Source organism: Oryctolagus cuniculus, chromosome 1 (assembly GCF_051225735.1).
Source record: "Oryctolagus cuniculus isolate XC-2025 breed Fujian yellow rabbit chromosome 1, ASM5122573v1, whole genome shotgun sequence".
Taxonomy (NCBI): Eukaryota; Metazoa; Chordata; class Mammalia; order Lagomorpha; family Leporidae; genus Oryctolagus; species Oryctolagus cuniculus.
In genome coordinates this window covers 211029920-211047575 of record NC_142867.1, presented here as the reverse complement: position 1 = coordinate 211047575, position 17656 = coordinate 211029920, and the positions used below count along the sequence as shown (strand labels likewise).

Here is a 17656-nt window from a genome sequence, read left to right as displayed (position 1 = left end):
AGGGCCCAAGCACTTGGGCCATCCTCCACTGCCTTCCCAGGCCACAGCAGAGAGCTGGCCTGGAAGAGGAGCAACTGGGACAGAATCCGGCGCCCCGACCGGGACTAGAACCTGGTGAGCTGGCGCTGCAAGCGGAGGATTAGCCTAGTGAGCCACGGCGCCGGCTCCCCCTCACTTTCAAGCATTTCCACATCTGTGACTTTCCTTCCTGCCTCTTGCCTACCCAGCTTCATCACCTAAGTGGATATGGTAAGAACATATGGGGCTGTGCCGCGGGGATTGCTGTGGCTGTTTTACTGAAGAGTAAGCTGAGGCCCTGGGAGATGCCTTTCCCGAGTGAATAAACAGCATTTGGCGGAACAGAGGTTCCCTGTTCCTCCTGCTGAGTTCACACAGAGGCACGGGACGGCAGCCCCTCTCCCAGGTGTGTTCTCACTCACGTTCACTCACCTCTCTGAGTGGTGACCTCACGGCTCTCAGACCCAGCGTGTGGCCGAGAGTCCTGCGCCCACTTCAAGGCATGAGCAGAGGCTCTCATGTGCACGTGACCTTCTCCCTGGTGGCTCTCGGTGGCTCGCGGGCAATGGGATGTTTCTTCCCATCAGAGGCCCAGGGATGGGGTTAAAGGAGATCTGCTCTCCTCAGTGGCAGCAGGAGAGGGGGCTGCAGGATACCTTCACACAGGGGCTGGGCAGCAGGGGGCAGCTGGTGCAGCCCTGGCACCACTGCGCCCCCCTGCCCCCACCCCCGACATCCACAGGAACAAGGACACTTCCTGCGATCCCGATCCCGATTTGTTTGGGGATCTCAGCTCTCCAAGTGGAAAAAAATAAAAGTGCCCAGCCTCACTCTCTAACACCCAGGGATGGTGCAGAGAATGGGGCACTGGATTCAAAGACAGGAAATGTGGATTTGAAGGATGAGGGCAGTTCCTGGGGGGAGGACGCCTGCTCTTGGATTCCAGTTCTGCCATTTCTTACCATGTGTGATCTTGGACTTGATTTCTCTGAGCCTCCACTGTCTCATCTGGAGAACAGGTGCTCATTCAGGAACTGAAGCAGTGCGCAATAAGCAAGGAGGAAGTGGTGTTCTACGTCTGGGTGAAAGAGTGGTGAATGAGGCGGTTGAAGTCTTGGGGGCTGATAATAAATTATTCAGGGAGTCAATATGTTAGTGAAAGAAGCAGATGGCTAATAAATAATTACACAAGAAAACATTTCTATAGTGATGAATGCTACAAAGAAAACATGCCGCACCATGTGATGACGAAGGGGCTGCTTTACCTCAGGATGCATTGGGGGGTGACCTCTCTGGAAGCGTGAATGAGGATGAGAATGAACCAGATGTGCCAAGACCGGAAGTCGGGCAGTCAGAGAGAAGAAAGGGTGCTTCAGGCAGGTGCCACAGCCTGGGCAAAGGCCTTGAGATAGAAACAAGGGTGACAGGTGGCTGCAGACACAAGACATAACATGGGGGGTGTGGGGAAGGTCCGGGAGCTAGGCAGGGGCCCAGCTGGGGTCAAGGGTGTGGTAAGGAGGGTCTGTTTCATTGCAGGGTGATAAGAAGCCATTGGAGGATGTTCAGCAGAAAATTGGCACGATGTTGTCTTTTTTTTTTTTTTTTTTTTTTTTTTTTTTTTTTTTTTTTTTTTGACAGGCAGAGTGGACAGTGAGAGAGAGAGAGAGAGACAGAGAGAAAGGTCTTCCTTTGCCGTTGGTTCACCCTCCAATGGCCGCCACGGCCGGCGCGCTGCAGCCGGCGCACTGCGCTGATCCGATGGCAGGAGCCAGGAGCCAGGTGCTTTTCCTGGTCTCCCATGGGGTACAGGGCCCAAGCACCTGGGCCATCCTCCACTGCACTCCCTGGCCACAGCAGAGGGCTGGCCTGGAAGAGGGGCAACCGGGACAGAATCCGGCGCCCCGACCGGGACTAGAACCCGGTGTGCCGGCGCCGCTAGGCGGAGGATTAGCCTAGTGAGCTACGGCGCCGGCCTTGTCTTTTTTTTTTTTTAAGATTTATTTTATTTATTTGAAAGACAGAGTCACAGAGAGAGGTAGAGAGAGAGGTCTTCCATCTGCTGGTTCACTCCCCAGGTTGCCATAACGGCCCGAGCTGCGCCTATCTGTAGCCAGGAGCCAGGAGCTTCTTCCAGGCCTCCCACGTGGGTGCAGGCACCCAAGGACTTGGGCCATCCTCCACTGCTCTCCCAAGCCACAGCAGAGAGCTGGATGGGAAGAGGAGCAGCCGGGACTAGAACCGGCGCCCATATGGGATGCTGGCGCTTCAGGCCAGGGCTTTAACCTGCTGCGCCACAGCGCTGGCCCCAGGATATTGTCTTTTGAAAATATTTCTCAGACCACTGGCAGAGAATAAATTAGGGAACCAAGGGTAGAAGCAGGGGATTGATCTTCGGCAGTTGCAGTGGTCCAGGCAGTCCACGGTAGTAGCTTACACTCGGTGGCGATGAGGAGGTCAGACACAGGATTTGTTCTTGGGGGAAGCTGGCAGAGCTTGATGAGGGATGGGATGATGGGGTGAGGCACAGGGAGCTTCCAGGGTGGCAGAGTTGTCCTTCCAGGATGGCAGAGTTGTCCGTTGAGAGTTAACCTAGATAATGAGGACTAGCACTTGAAACAGTGCCTGAAACTTAGCAAAAGATCAGTGCACTTGCATCATGTTCATCACGCCTAGACCTGGGTCTGGGACTGAAGCACATGTGAATCTTGAGTGAGTGTCTCTCTGGTCCTTGCTTTCTTGTATACAACACGGCAGGCCAGATATTCTTTTACCTATTTGATAAACGTTTCTTAGGCCTAGGATTCACCAGGCTATATGCTGAGCACCAGAGATATGGGGTAATGAAGACCCAGTAGTGTCTGCTTTTGGAGAGCTGACAGAAGAGTGGGGAAGACGTGGTCAGGAAGAAGCTATACGTCCTGGGGTTGGTCAGGAAGGGACCGATGGCAGGTCCCTTGTCTGAGCATGTGTCCAGGAAAGCCTTCCTGTGCGAGTGACATTTACATGGTGAGCACAAGCATGAGTAAGAGCTGGCAAAGCAAGGGATGGGGATGGGTGGGGAGAGGTGGGGCCAGCAGGGAAGGAGGATGTCACACAGAGGTGACAGCACACAAATGCTTGAGGCATGAAAGAGCAGGACCCTTCCAAAGCCAAGATTCCCGTCTCATGCATGGGAGATCATGCGCAGAGACGGTGCCGGAGCCCACCAAACACGGGAGGGGACGTTTTCAAGAGATACGGGAGAGCCAAAGGGTTATTTACATTTTTAAAAAAGGTTTATTTATGTTCTTGAAGGGCAGAGTGACAGAAAGAAAGGGAGAGATATAGATCTTTTTATTAAAGATTTATTTGAAAGATGAGTTACAGAAAGAGAGAGAGAGAGTGTGTGTGTCTTCAATTCTCTGGTTCCCTCCCCAAATGGCTGCAATGCCTGGAGCAGGGCTGATCTAAAGCCAGGAGTCAGAAGCTTCCTCCAGGTCTCCCACGTGGGTGCAGGGGCCCAAGGACTTGGGCCATCTTCTGCTGCTTTCCCAGGTGCGTTAACAGGGAGCTGGATTGGAAGTGGAGTAGTCAGGACTCAAACCAGCAGGATGCTGGTGCTGCAGGCCGGAGCTTTAACCCACTGTGCCACCCACTGGTTCACTCCCCAAATTGGCACAGTGGCCAGGGCTGGGTCAGGCCGAAGCCAGCTCCCACATGGGTGCAGGGGCCCAAGCACTTGGGTCCTCTTCTGCTGCTTTAGCAGAGAGCTGGATTGGAAGTAGAGCAGCCGGGACTCAAACCGGCGCCCATATGGGATGCTGGCACTGCAGGCAGCAGCTTCACCTGCTGCGCCGTAGCACTGGCCCCCTATCAGTAGGTCATAACCTAGGGCTACACATTAACATCACTAAGGGAAATCTCAGACACAGTGCCGATTTCCAGGCTCTGGCCCCCAAATCCTGCATCCCAGGTTTCTGAATGGCTGTTGCTGGTGTCCAGCCAGAGTTGGGTGATGTTCAGTCATGGCCATGCTCCCCTGCCTGTGTGAAATGTCCTGAGTTCTGTCTTTGTGTGTAGTGGGATCACTGGAAAACTACTGGACTCTATTATGCCAGCTTCCTCATATTAGAAAGGGGTTGGAATTATGCTTCAATGTCTTTTCCTCAGTTATTATTGAGAAGAGAGCCAAGAAACAGTCACCTTAAAAACATTTCTGGACCTGCGCTGTGGCTCAGTGGGTTACGCCACCACCTGCAATGCCGGTATCCTATAGGAATACTGGTTCCAGTCCTGGTTGCACCACTTCTGATCCAGCTGCCTGCTAATGCACCTGGGAAAGCAGCGGAGGATGGCCCAAGAGGGCTCCTGTCACTCACATGGGAGACCTGGATGAAGCTCTGGGCTTGACTTGGCCCAACCGCACTCTTGTGGCTATTTGGGGAGTGAACCAATGGATGGAAGATTCTCTCTCTCTCTCTCTCTTTCTCTCTGTCACTCTGCCTGTCAAATAAATCCTGGTGTAAAAAAAAAATTCTGCATTTGCTGCAGAGGTACTTTTGAAGTGATTACAATGTTCACTGTTATCAGCTTGCTGTAACTTGTCTCTTTTTAAGAACTGGTGTGCCTTCTCGTCCCAGGGAGTGAGAATTCAGTAATTTGATATACTTACTTTCTTGCTTTTGGCTGCCAGGAAGCTCAAAGCCAAATCTGGAACCTGCCAATGGTAGCTATACTAATCTGCACATGCTGGAGAATGGTATTTTTTTGTTTAAGATTTATTTTATTTATTTGAAAGACAGAGTTACAAAGAGAGGTAAAGTCTGAGAGAGAGGTCTTCCATCTGCTGGTTCACTCCCTAGATGGCTGCAACAGCCAGAGCTGTGCCAATCCGAAGCCAGGAGCCAGGAGCTTCTTCTGGGTCTCCCATACGGGTGCAGGGGCCCAAGCACTTGGGCCATCTTCTACTGCTTTCCCAGGCCACAGCAGAGAGCTGGATTGGAAGAAGAGCAGCCGGGACTGGAACCAGCGCCCATATGGGATGCCTGTGCTTCAGGCTAGGACTTTAGCCCATGGCACCACAGCGCCAGTCCCGAATGGCATATTCTTTCCCCCTGGGTTTTAATTTAGTATTTCTAACTTAATCCTACTATTAAGCATGTCTGAGGTGGGCACTGTTGCTAAGCCTAGTGACAGTTCTTCCCCAGTACCAACCTGCACACCTTGCGGGAGTTCATGGAACAGTGGCAGCTGAGGACCACATACGTCACTGTTATGAGGGCGGCAGACGCTAAGACACCAGATCAACACACAAGGGAATAGCAGCGTTTGCTGGGATCACCAGTATCCTTTCTCTGGATTCCATCTCGAAAGGTGCTTGGGTGTCTCTTATCTGAGTCAGGGTTTGTCTCACGGATATTTCCTTAAAAACTAGCAGGTGTCCTCTGTGCTGTGTAAGACTTTTTCCTCTCCTTTGATTATCAAAGTGACCCCCAGAAGTAGGTACCACAAAAGGTCCTTTCATAAAGGGGAAACTGAGGTCCAAAATGTGTCCATGAATGATCCAAAGCCAGAGACCCAGGGGGTGGGTCTTTCGGTGACAAGTCCCACATACCTCCTGGCCATTATCTGTCTGTGCCCCATAAATGTGTCCACCTGTGCTGGAGTCTTTAAAAAGGTGGTTTTTGTGGACTCAGAGCCTTGGCAGCTCATGACAAGAGCCTCGGGTGATCAGTGACATCAAAAATAAGAGTGTCACTTGTTAAATCGATAACAGGAGTCACTGTGCACTTGCTCCCCATGTAGGATCTCTGTCCTTAATGAGTTGTACTATGAGAATTGACGGTAAAAATAGTCTTCAAACAGTACTTTATACTTTGTGTGTCCATGTGGGTGCAAACTGTTGAAATCTTAGTATAAAGTTGATCTTCTGTATACAAAGATAATTAAAATGAATCTTCATGAAGAATGAGATGGGAAAGGGAGTAGGAGGTGGGACGGTTGGGGGTGCGAGGGTGGGTATGGGAGGAAGAACCGTTATAATCCAAAAGTTGGACCTATGAAAGTTATATTTACTAAATAAAAGCTTTCTATAAAAAAGGTGGTTTTCTCCTCCTCGGGGCATCCCATCAGGCCCTCTGCTGCTGGCCTTCTCCATTTCTTCTCGTAAGTCCGAGCTCTCAGCCACATTCTGATGACATGCGGTGCATCCCTATTTCTGGCAGCTCAGCTAAGGCCTGATTTCTGTTGCCTTCCTGTCCGGCATTCCAGAGGAATTCCTGTCTCTCCCACCTGCCTACCTTCCTCTGCATCCCAACCCCACCCTGAGCTCCGTGTCCAATAACTGTGGAGGAGGAGCGCTCACCCCAAGAAGCACAGGATCCACCCTCCATCGGGGAGGGACTGGGAGCCGCTTAGCTGCTGTCGATGATCATGGGAAGCCTTGGTCCACTGGACTCTGCCCCTGTAGAAGGCATTTCGTCTCTGTCTCTTTCCTCTCTCATGAATTATTATTTTTTAAACTTTTATTTAATGAATATAAATTTCCAAAGTACAGCTTATGGATTACAATGGCTCCCCCCCACCATAACTTCCCTCCCACCCGCAACCCTCCCCTTTCCTGCTCCCTCTCCCCTTCCATTCACATCAAGATTCATTTTCAATTCTCTTTATATACAGAAGATCAGTTTAGCATATATTAAGTAAAGATTTCAACAGTTTGCACCCACATAGAAACACAAAGTGAAAAATACTGTTTGAGTACTAGTTATAGCATTAAATCACAATGTAGAGCACATTAAGGACAGAGATCCTACATGAGCAGTAAGTGCACAGTGACTCCTGTTGTTGACTTAACAAATTGACACTCTTGTTTCTGGCATCAGTAATCACCCTAGGCTCTTGTCATGAGTTGCCAAGGCTATGGAAGCCTTTTGAGTTCACCGACTCTGATCATATTTAGACAAGGTCGTCAGAGTGGAAGTTCTCTCCTCCCTTCACAGAAAGGTACCTCCTTCTTTGATGACCTGTTCTTTCCACTGGGATCTCACTTGTGGAGATCTTTCATTTAGGTGGTTTTTTTTTTTTTTTTTTTTTTTTTTTTTTTTTTTTTTTTTTTGCCAGAGCGTCTTGGCTTTCCATGCCTGAAATACTCTCATGGGCTTTTCAGCCAGATCCGCATGCCTTAAGGGTTGATTCTGAGGCCAGAGTGCTGTTTAGGACATCTGCCATTCTATGAGTCATGAATTATTATTTTAACAATTTATACTCTGCCGTGTTCTATCTTAGCAACACTTCCTTCTGAAGCGGAAGCTGATACTTTGCCTCAGGACAAAATATTTCTGCACCAACTCAGAAGACCCGAGACCCAGTTCAATGAGAAAGACTCTTGGGATTCCCCCATAGCCAGAGGCTCCTTCTGCCTGGGTCTACCACCGCTTCTATTCCAATTATGCTGTCAGCAAATGCATCCATTTTTGAAATAACACCTCCATTATGGATGGGTTATTTATATAGAGTAGACCAAAGTGTCCATAATGCTTACCCAGAAGGCGAGTGCGTTCCTATGTCTGACTGCTCTCTACTTAAAACTTACCACCTGTTTCCTGGATCTGAGCCACTGTGCCACCCACTTTTAATAGATGATGCCGCGTCTGTGCTTTTAGGCTGCTATCTATTTTCTTGGGTCATACTAGTCTTTATGGGTTTCTCAAATTTAGAAGTGTCACAGTCTGTATTATCGGTTTTAGCCTACCAAGTTCCTAAGACAGGCGAGCCTGTTTTCGCCTTTTTTTTTTTTTAAGATTTTATTTATTCATTTGTGAGGTAGAGTTACAGACAGTGAGGGAGAGACAGAGAGAAAGGTCTTCCTTCCGTTGGTTCACTCCCCAAATGGCTGCAGCGGCCAGAGCTGTGCCAATCTGAAGCCAGGAGCCAGGTGCTTCTTCCCAGTCTCCCATGTGGGTGCAGGGGCCTAAGGACTTGGGCTGTCTTCTACTGCTCTCCCAGGCCATAGCAGAGAGCCGGATTGGAAGAGGAGCAGCCAGGACTCAAACCAGCACCCATATGGGATGCTGGCCACTGCAGGCAATGGCTTTACCCACTACGCCACAGCACCAAGCCTGCCTGTTTTCTCTTACACACACCCACCCACCCACACACCCACACACCCACACACACACACACACACACACACTCAGAGAGAGAGAGAGAGAGAGAGAGAGAGAGAGAGAGAAAGAGAAAGAGAGAGAGGGGGTTTTCCCAAAATTTTGTAGTCTCTGGGTGGAGTGTGTTCCCATGAACTTTTCTCGTCCAGCGAAAGAGGAAGAAATGTTTTCCTCACTCTGGCACCGTCAGTAGCTGTCTAGGTAGTCTGTGGTTTCCTGGGTCTCCCGTGTCCTCTTATATCAAAGAAACTGAAATGCCGTGTGGACGATCCTCCTCCCACCGTTCAAGGGCAGTCCCTGCTCTCTGCACCTGTCAGCCGTGCACAACTGCCTCCAGAGAGCGCCTGCTGTTCCCCTGCTTTTCCTTCTTTGTATGCAGCCGTGCTCTCAGAGCTGAGGGTCTCGGCCATCTTCCGTCCTGACCCCCTGACTGCTCTGCTCCGCAGTCTTTCTCAGTACCTTCAGGAGCCTCTCCTCCCGGTCCTCTCGCTGGGAGTCCAACTGGAAGGGAAACCTCTGTGATGATCGGGCGGCCAGCACTTGGCGGGCGCAGGTCTCTTTCCATAACAGCAATCAGCTGACCAAACCAGAGCACCAGAAGGAGTCTCCCATTCGTGAGCAGAACCAGGACAAGGGGTGGCCCAAGAGCTGGATTCAGTCACGATGCCTGCATAGTCATGGTGTCGACGCCTGTGCAAGTATTGGGTTGGGCCTGAGACTCCTCCAACTTTCTTTTCAAAATTAAACTTTTTACTTTTATACAAGTATAGTCAGATGCAATCAAAAGACGCAGTACAGAAAAACCCAACACAAGGTCGATGTAGTTTTCGCTAACGGACTTGCTATGCTGTAGCGCAATATCACAACCAGGACACCGACAGTGACACAGTCAAGAAAACAGATCATTTCCAGCACCACAAGGATTTTGTAGACACACAGCCTCCCTCCTCCCTGATTCCTACCAACCACCGATCTGTCCTCCATTGCTATAACTTTGCCGTTCCAGAATGTTATATAAACGGAGACGTGCAATATGCAGCTTTTCAAATTGGCCTTTTTCACTCTGCATAACACTCCAGAGATTCGCCCAGGTGGTAGCATGTGTGAATAGTCCATGCCTTTTATTTCTGACTTGGATGCTATGATATGAATATACCATATATATATATATATCTTAACCATTCACCCACTGAAGGACAAGCCGGTTGTTAGTGGGTTTTGGCTATTATGACTATAAAAGTGTTATAAACACTCATAAACAGATTTTGGTTTTAATCTAAGTCTTCATTTCTCCAGGATAAGTGCCTAGGAACACAGTTTCTGGGTCATACAGTAGTTGTAGGTTTCATTTTTAAAAGAAATGGCTAAGCTTATCCAGAGTGACTGTGCCATTTCACGCTGCCATTGGAAATGTGTATTTCTCCACATCCCTGAGAGCACTTGGTGCTGTCACTTTTTTTTTTTTTTTGGTTTGTTTGTTTGTTTCTAGACATCCTGCTATGTGTGTGACAGAGTCTCTTGTTTTTACGCTGTATTTCCCTAATGAGTAGTGCTGTTGAACATCTTCACACGTGCTTGCTTTCTGTGTGTGTATCCTCTTCAGTAAGATGCCTTTTTGTGTGTTTTGCCAGTTTTCTAGTTGGATTAGTTTTTACCTTGAGTTTTGAATATTCTATGTACTAGTCCTTTGTCAGATATGGGTTTTGACACAAATATTTTCTACCCATTCATAATTTCTCTTTTCACCCTCTTTGGCTCTTTCACAAAGCAAATTTTTTTATTTTGATAAAGTTTAACTTAACTGTTTTTCCTTTTGTGGATTATGCTTTTGGTATCATATTTAAAAACTCTTTTCCTACTCCTAGAACTTGGAGTTGTTTTTCTATTTCAAAAAAATTTATCAGAGAGAGAGAGAGACAGACAGAGACAGAGACAGAAACGGAGTGTTCCCATTAGTTGTTTCATTCCCCAAATACCCACCATTGCCAGGTCCACTTCTCCTCTTTTTTTCTAAATGTTTTGTAGTTTTGTGTTTTACATTTAAATGTGACCCATTTGAAGTAATTTTTACATAGTGTATGAGACTTAGATTAAGATTTATTTGGGGCGAGGTGGGTAAAGCAGCTGCCTGCTGTGCCGGCATCCCACATGGGTGCTGGCTTGAGTCCTGGCTGCTCCACTTCCAATCCAGCTCTCTGCTATGGCCTGGGAAAGCAGTAGAAGATGGCCCAAGTTCTTGGGCCCCTGTACCCACGTGAGAGACCCAGAAGAAGCTCCTGCCTCCTGACTTCAGATCAGCACAGCTAAGGTGGATGTGGCCAACTGGGGAGCGTAACTCTGACTTTCAAATAACTAAATAAATAAACAAATAAATAACTAAAACAAAAAATAGATTCATTTGAGGTTTCTATCCATGGATGTCTAACTACTTTAGCACCATTTATTGAAAAGCTTGCCATTCACTCATGTAATCGTTTTGTGCCTTTGCCGAAAGTCAGTTGGACATATTTGTGTGGTTCTCTCTCTCTGAGTCCTCTGTTCTGTCCATTAGCCTGTGTGTCTGTCCTTACCCTGGCAGAGTCCGCATTAGTACAACCACATAATAAATCTTGACCAATAGATCCTTTCCTCCCGGTTTGTTTTTAAATTGTTTTAGCTATTTCCTTTTCTATTTCCACAAAAAAGGGTTGCTCAGATTCTGGTAAGAATTGTGTTAAATCTGTATGTTAATTTGAGAAAAATTGACATTTTTACTATGTTGCGTCTTCCAATCCATGAATATAGTATACAACTTCATTTATTTAATATCGTCTTTGATATCTCATCAATGGTATAGTTTTCAGTATATAAGTCTTGTACTTTGTACCCTGTTGAATTTACAACTAAATATTAGCAATTATATCATTGATTTTGAATTTCAGTGTTTTTGCGTACATTGTTACTAAATAGAAGTGCAATTATTTTTTATGTGTGAATTTGGTATCCTGTGCCTTTTTTTTTTTTATTTGACAGGTAGAGTTATAGACAGTGAAAGACAGAGACAGAGAGAAAGGTCTTCCTTCTGTTGGCTCACCCCCCAAGTGACCACTATGGCCGGAGCTATGCTGATTCAAAGCCAGGAGCCGGGTACTTCTTCCTGGTCTCCGACACTGGTGCAGGCACCCAAGCACTTGAGCCATCCTCTACTGCTTTCCCGGGCCACAGCAGAGAGCTGGACTGGAAGAGGAGCAACCAGGACTAGAACCCGGGGCCCATATGGGATGCTGGCGCTGCAGGCAGAGGATTAACCAAGTGAGCCACGGTGCCGGCCCCTTTCTGTGCCTTTTTTTTTTTTTTTTTGACAGGCAGAGTGGACAGTGAGAGAGAGACAGAGAGAAAGGTCTTCCTTTACTGTTGGTTCACCCTCCAATGGCCGCCGCGGCCCGCGCACTGCGGCCTGCGCACCACACTGATCCGATGGCAGGAGCCAGGAGCCAGGTGCTTTTCCTGGTCTCCCATGGGGTGCAGGGCCCAAGCACTTGGGCCATCCTCCACTGCACTCCCGGGCCACAGCAGAGAGCTGGCCTGGAAGAGGGGCAACCGGGACAGAATCCAGCGCCCCGACCGGGACTAGAACCCGGTGTGCTGGCGCCGCTAGGCGGAGGATTAGCCTAGTGAGCCGCGGCGCCGGCTCCTGTGCCTTTCTTAATTCATGTTTTTGTCCTACAGTTTGGGGGAGATACATTAATTGAGATTCTCTACATGTCCAGTCATGGTATCTGAAAATAAGACAGTTTTCTTCCTTCCTTCCACCTGTGTAGCTTTTATTTCCTTTTCTTGCTTTATTGTACTTTATTCCAGTACTCTGCTGAGTCTCTGTTCTTTAACTGTAGATTTGGATCATTCACATACAATGCAATTATTGGTATGTTAAGGATATTTGTGTCTTTTTTTGTTTAGATTTGTTCTCGGTAGTTTTTTTTTAAAGGAAAGTTAGTTTTCATTAGCTTCTTTATTTTTGGTAACGTCAAATTTTTATTTTTGCATGGGGATCATGTCCTACTTCTGTTTTATTTTTTAAAAAGATTGTATTTATTTATTTGAGAGGTAAAGTTACAGACAGTGAGAGGGAGAGACAGAGAGAAAGGTCTTCCTTCCATTGGTTCACTCCCCAAATGGCCACAATGGCCGGAGGTAGGTGGATCCGAAGCCAGGAGCCAAGTGCTTCTTCCAGGTCTCCCACGTGGGTGCAGGGGCCCAAGCACTTGGGCCATCTTCCACTGCTTTCCCAGGCCACAGCAGAGAGCTAGATTGAAAAAGGAGCAACTGGGACTTGAACTGGTGCCCATATGAGATGCCGGCACCACAGGCGGAGGATTAATTTACTGTGCCATGGCCCCGGCCCCTGTTCTCTCTAGTTTTTAAATCGTTTCTCTGTTTCTTTTTCCCTGCATTTTTGTGGATTACTTAAACATTTTTTAAGAATTCAATTTTTAAAATTTATTTTGTATTTGAAAGGCAGAGTGATAGAAAGAGAGATCTTTCATCTTCTGGTTCAGGCTCCAAAAGGCCACAATAACCAGGGTTGCACCAGGCCAAGAGCAAGAGCCACCAGCTCCATCTGAGTCTCCCATGCAGGCAGCAGGAACCCAAGCACTTGAGCCATCCTTTGCTGCCTCCCAGTTACAAGCAGGACTCTGATCTGGAAGTGGAGGCGGGACTTGGAGACAGGCATTCCACTGCAGGATGGGGACTATAAGGCGTTTAAGTCTATCTTTGTGTATTTCTGTGCTTTTCTAGACATTCTATTATGTGTACATAACTTATCACTGTCTCCCAGGGCTGTGACTTATCAGCTCCAATGAAGTAGAGAAGCCTTACCTTCCTTTACATCCCATGGCCCTCCTCCATTGTAACATAATCACTTCAATGGTTCCTCTACACACGTCTCGAACCACATCAGTGTCATAATTTTTCTTCATCTGTCAAACCTCAGTTAGAAAGCTCAAGTGGAGGCGGAACGTCTATTCCCCATCCCCATATTCCTGCACACTATGTCCTTTATTCCTTCTTGATGTTCACAAATTCTCTTACTGGTTCCCTTCTGTTTAGAGAACCTGTTAGTCCTCCTTTTAGGGTGAGACTGCCAGAGACACATTCTCTTAGTTTTTTGCATCAGAGATTGTCCTGTTTCCCTTTAATTTCTGGAGAAAATTTGTGTTGGCTGTGGGATTTTAGGTTGACAGAATCTGATATCATTTTTTAGCACTCGATGTGCCACTTCCTTCTGGCTTACAGGATTTCTGATAAGAATCCACAGCCACTTGAACTGTTTTTCCTCTGTAGGTAAGACTGTTCTCTCTCAAGTTTTTTTTTTATCTTTAGTTTCAGAAATTTGACTACCGTACATCTTGTTATGGGTTTCTTTGGATTTGTTCTCTTTGAGGGATTTTAAAAATTTTATTTATTGAATTTTTCAGCTCTAAAATTTTACTTTGTTTTTGTCTTTTATTCCTTTTCTGAGATATCCCATTTTAAAGTTTTGTTTACAGCACATTTGTAATGGATCACCAAGGTACTTTTTATGCTGACTGCTTTAAAATCTTTGTCAGATAATTTTAGTATCTCTGTCGTTGCACCTAAGGGTTATCTGGTATTCATTTCGATTGAAATTTCATTCAATTCTTAGTGATTCTTGGCATGATGAGTAAATCTGTATTGAAACTTAGCCTTCTTTGGTGTTGTATTATGAGACCATGTGTGCTATTTAAGCTGTCTGTTTTAGCTGGCTCCCTCTGACCCTGTTTCAGCAGGGGAAGGAGAGGGCCATGCTGTTACTAGCAGGTGCACTACATGCCCAGTTCCTCCACTAATGGGGTGGGGGTGGGGTGTGATAACACTGTCGGGGATGTGGGAGTTCTTGTTCCCCTCTGGGCCTCCACTCACACCTCCCTGGCTTGACGAGTGTGGAGGCATCTTTCTTAGTCCACACACGGACTTCACTCACACCACGAACGTGCAGGGATAGCCTCATTATTGTAATAGCTCTGACCTCCCACCACATCTTTCTTGTCCTTACCCCGCATGGAGGAAGAGGGGCCCCTCTTTACTGATAGAGTGTGCAAACTCAGGCTCCCTAGTCTAACATCAAGGACAGGAAATCAGGCTCATTACCACCCAGTTGGGATGAGCATCCTGGCTCTCCCTTGGCCTTCTTGGTCACTGCTTCACTCCACAGCCTGGAGAGGGTGGAGATGTAAGCCTCCCCTGCATGCCTTTGTTGATGGGGAGGGAGCCCCGTTTGTTTCAGATATTCGGCCGTGGTACAGTGCTAGTGTCTACAGCGTTATGCCTTGCCAGGCCGCCCGTTTCCTGCTCCTTGCGGAGAGAGAGCTACTTGCCGGTGTTTGTGCCCATTGGCCTTTCTGGGCCATCAGCTTCTTCAGCTCCATGTCTGGGACGTGGGACCGGAATACAACCCAGGAAACTTACCACATGTCATTCTCCAGGCTCAGAGGTTCTTACATAGTCTGTCTGATTCTCTTCATCATTCAGAGTATTCACATGTTTGTTTTATAGAGAGCATTCAGGATTTTTAGCTATAATTAGCTGGGGGCCAGCGCTGTGGTGTAGCGGGTAAAGCTGCCGCCTGCAGTGCCAGCATCCCATATGAGCACCAGTTAGAGTTCCAGCTGCTCCACTTGCAATCCAGCTCTCTGCTATGGCCTGGGAAAGCAGTGGAAGATGGTCCAAGTCCTTGGGCCCCTGCAGTCACGTGGGAGACCTGGAAGAAGCTCCTGGCTCCTGACTGCAGATCAGCATAGCTCCAGCCATTGTGGCCATTTGGGGAGTGAGTCAGCAGATGGAAGACCTCCTCCTCTCCCTCCCCGCCTCTCTATAACTCTGCCTTTCAAATTAATAAATAAATCTTTTAAAAAAGAGATATATAATTAACAGGAGGAATAAGGAAAAAATGTATCTAGTCTATCTTTCTGGACCCAGAAGTCCCTGTGTCAGCTTTGTGGAAGTATTTTTTATGGGTTTCTTATACCAAAGTCCAGGACATTAAACCCACAGGCACAGAGCAGCACCATTCTGATCTAAGGAAATGCACGTGGAGTCTGATTTTCTTGTTCTCATCTTAACTCCTGTGGCCCTACATTGTTTTCAAAGCACTACCTCCTTGTTCAGCGCACTGGGATAAGAAGTGGGCAGGAGAAGGAGGCATTGTTATCAGTGTAGATCCCACTCTTTCTATCTCAGTAGGAGGAACTCAAGGCAAGAGTTTTGTCTTTGGATCCCTGTGCCCAGTCCTGTGCCTTGAGGGGTCAGTGTGTGTCCTGAATGGATCCATGACCTTGTAGATGCTTTCGGGCTCTGAGAGGTCCCATCTATGTCTAAAATGAATTCACAGGTGCTATCGTGGCAAATGTTAGTACATCTGTGGAGTCGGGCTGTTCTACTTAATGAACTAGCATTTGAATATTTCACCCACATAATTTTGATGACCCATTCGGTGTCAACCTTTAAAAAGTCTCCAGACAATTCTATAAGGTTTGGGTTGGGGTTAGAGTCTTCTCAACATTTTATCTGTGCTTTGGATGAAGGCTGGAGAAGCATTTTTCTCATTTTGCAAGCATCTCACATTTTGAAGCGAGTTTCAAACTGTGCACCACGGAGTTCTGGAAGTGTTGCAAAAGCCCTTCTCAGGACACAAAATCAAGGGGTGGGCCAAGAAAATAAGACCGCAGGTCCACTCCCTGTTGAAGGAAAATCTGGATCCAAAATTATCCTAAAGAACTGACCACTGGCCGGCACCATGGCTCAATAGGCTAATCCTCCGCCTTGCGGCGCCGGCACACCAGGTTCTAGTCCTGGTCGGGGCGCCGGATTCTGTGCCAGGTGCTCCTCTTCCAGGCCAGCTCTCTACTGTGGCCCAGGAGTGCAGTGGAGGATGGCCCAAGTGCTTGGGCCCTGCACCCCATGGGAGACCAGGAAAAGCACCTGGCTCCTGGCTCCTGCCATCGGATCAGCGCGGTGCGCCGACTGCAGTGCGCCGGCCGCAGAGGCCATTGGGGGTGAACCAACGGCAAAGGAAGACCTTTCTCTCTGTCTCTCTCTCTCACTGTCCACTCTGCCTGTCAAAAAAAAAAAAAAAAAAAACTGACCACTGATTAAATGGAAACTTCTTTGGAATAGGTTTTTTAAGAGAAAACTACCCTGGGATGATCAGAACATATCTGAGAGTTTTTGTTGACTTCATCTTTAATAAGAGCCACTAAACGATTCAGCTCCTGATGAGCAATTGTTAGGAGATGTTGCCAGTCTGTATTGCCATCATTATTACACACTATTCACAATAATCAAGAAATGGAAGCAACTTAAGTGTCCACCCACTGAGGAATGGATAAAGGAAATGGGATACATATGCACAGGGGAATACTACTCAGCCATAAAAAGGGTGAAGTCTTGTCATTTGCCACCACACCATAAACGAAACTGGGGGTCATCATGTTAAGCCAAGCAGAGAAAGAAACAACACATGATCACACTTACATTTAGAGTCTAAAGAAAGGGAGTTGTCTCATGGAAGTTAAAAGTTCCCAGAGGCTGAGGAGGGAAAGCGGGGGAGTGGGATAAGGAAAAGTTGACGCTAGATAGGAGGAAGAAATTCTGGGGTTCTATCTCACAGGAAGGTGACTAAAGATAATGTTAATGTACTATATATTTTTCTATTAAAAAAAACAAGCTAGGGCCAGCGCCGCGGCTTAATAGGCTAATCCTCCGCCTGCGGCGCTGGCACACCGGGTTCTAGTCCCGGTTGGGGCGCCGGATTCTGTCCCAGTCGCTCCTCTTCCAGGCCAGCTCTCTGCTGTGGCCCGGGAGTGCAGTGGAGGATGGCCCAAGTCCTTAAGCCCTGCACCTGCATGGGAGACCAGGAGAAGCACCTGGCTCCTGGCTTGGATCAGCGGGGTGCGCTGGCCGCAGCAGCCATTAGGGGGTGAACCAACGGAAAAAGGAAGACCTTTCTCTCTGTCTCTCTCTCTCACTGTCTACTCTGCCTGTCAAAAAAAAAAAAAAAAAAAAAAAAAAGACAAGCTAGAAGAGAAAACTTGGGATTTTTTTTTTAAGATTTATTTTATTTATTTGAAAGACAGAGCTACAGACAGAGGTAGAGCCAGAGAGAGAGAGAGGTTTCCCATCTACTGGTTCACTCCCCAGATGGCCGCAATGGCCGGAGCTGCCCCGATCCAAAGCCAGGAGCCAGGAGCTTCTTCTGTCTCCCACGTAGGTGCAGGGGCCCAAGCACTTGGGCCATCTTCTACTGCTTACCCAGCCCATAGCAGAGAGCTGGATCAGAAGAGGAGCAGCCAGGACTAGAACCGGCACCCTTATGGGATGCCAGCGCTTCAGGCCAGGGCTTTAACCCCCTGTGCCACAGAACCAGCCCTGAGATGTTTTCAATAAAGAAATGTTCATTGTTGGATGACAGAAAGATCTTTACCTGATCAGAC

The 17656-nt window shown here is 47.6% G+C and overlaps 1 protein-coding gene across 1 annotated transcript in view; it reads right to left on the bottom strand.

Annotated features, from left to right (window-relative positions):
* Positions 1 to 8572, bottom strand: part of LOC103347974 (elongation factor Tu, mitochondrial-like) — a 40617-nt gene extending 32045 nt beyond the window's left edge. Inside the window, exons 1-2 of the mRNA XM_089306775.1 lie at positions 8473 to 8572; positions 5212 to 5287 (exon numbers count right to left, since the gene is read on the bottom strand). Coding sequence (XP_089162901.1) covers positions 5212 to 5287; positions 8473 to 8572 — 176 coding nt within the window. The remainder of the gene's footprint in view (positions 1 to 5211; positions 5288 to 8472) is intronic.
* Between the last annotated feature and the right edge of the window lie 9084 nt (positions 8573 to 17656).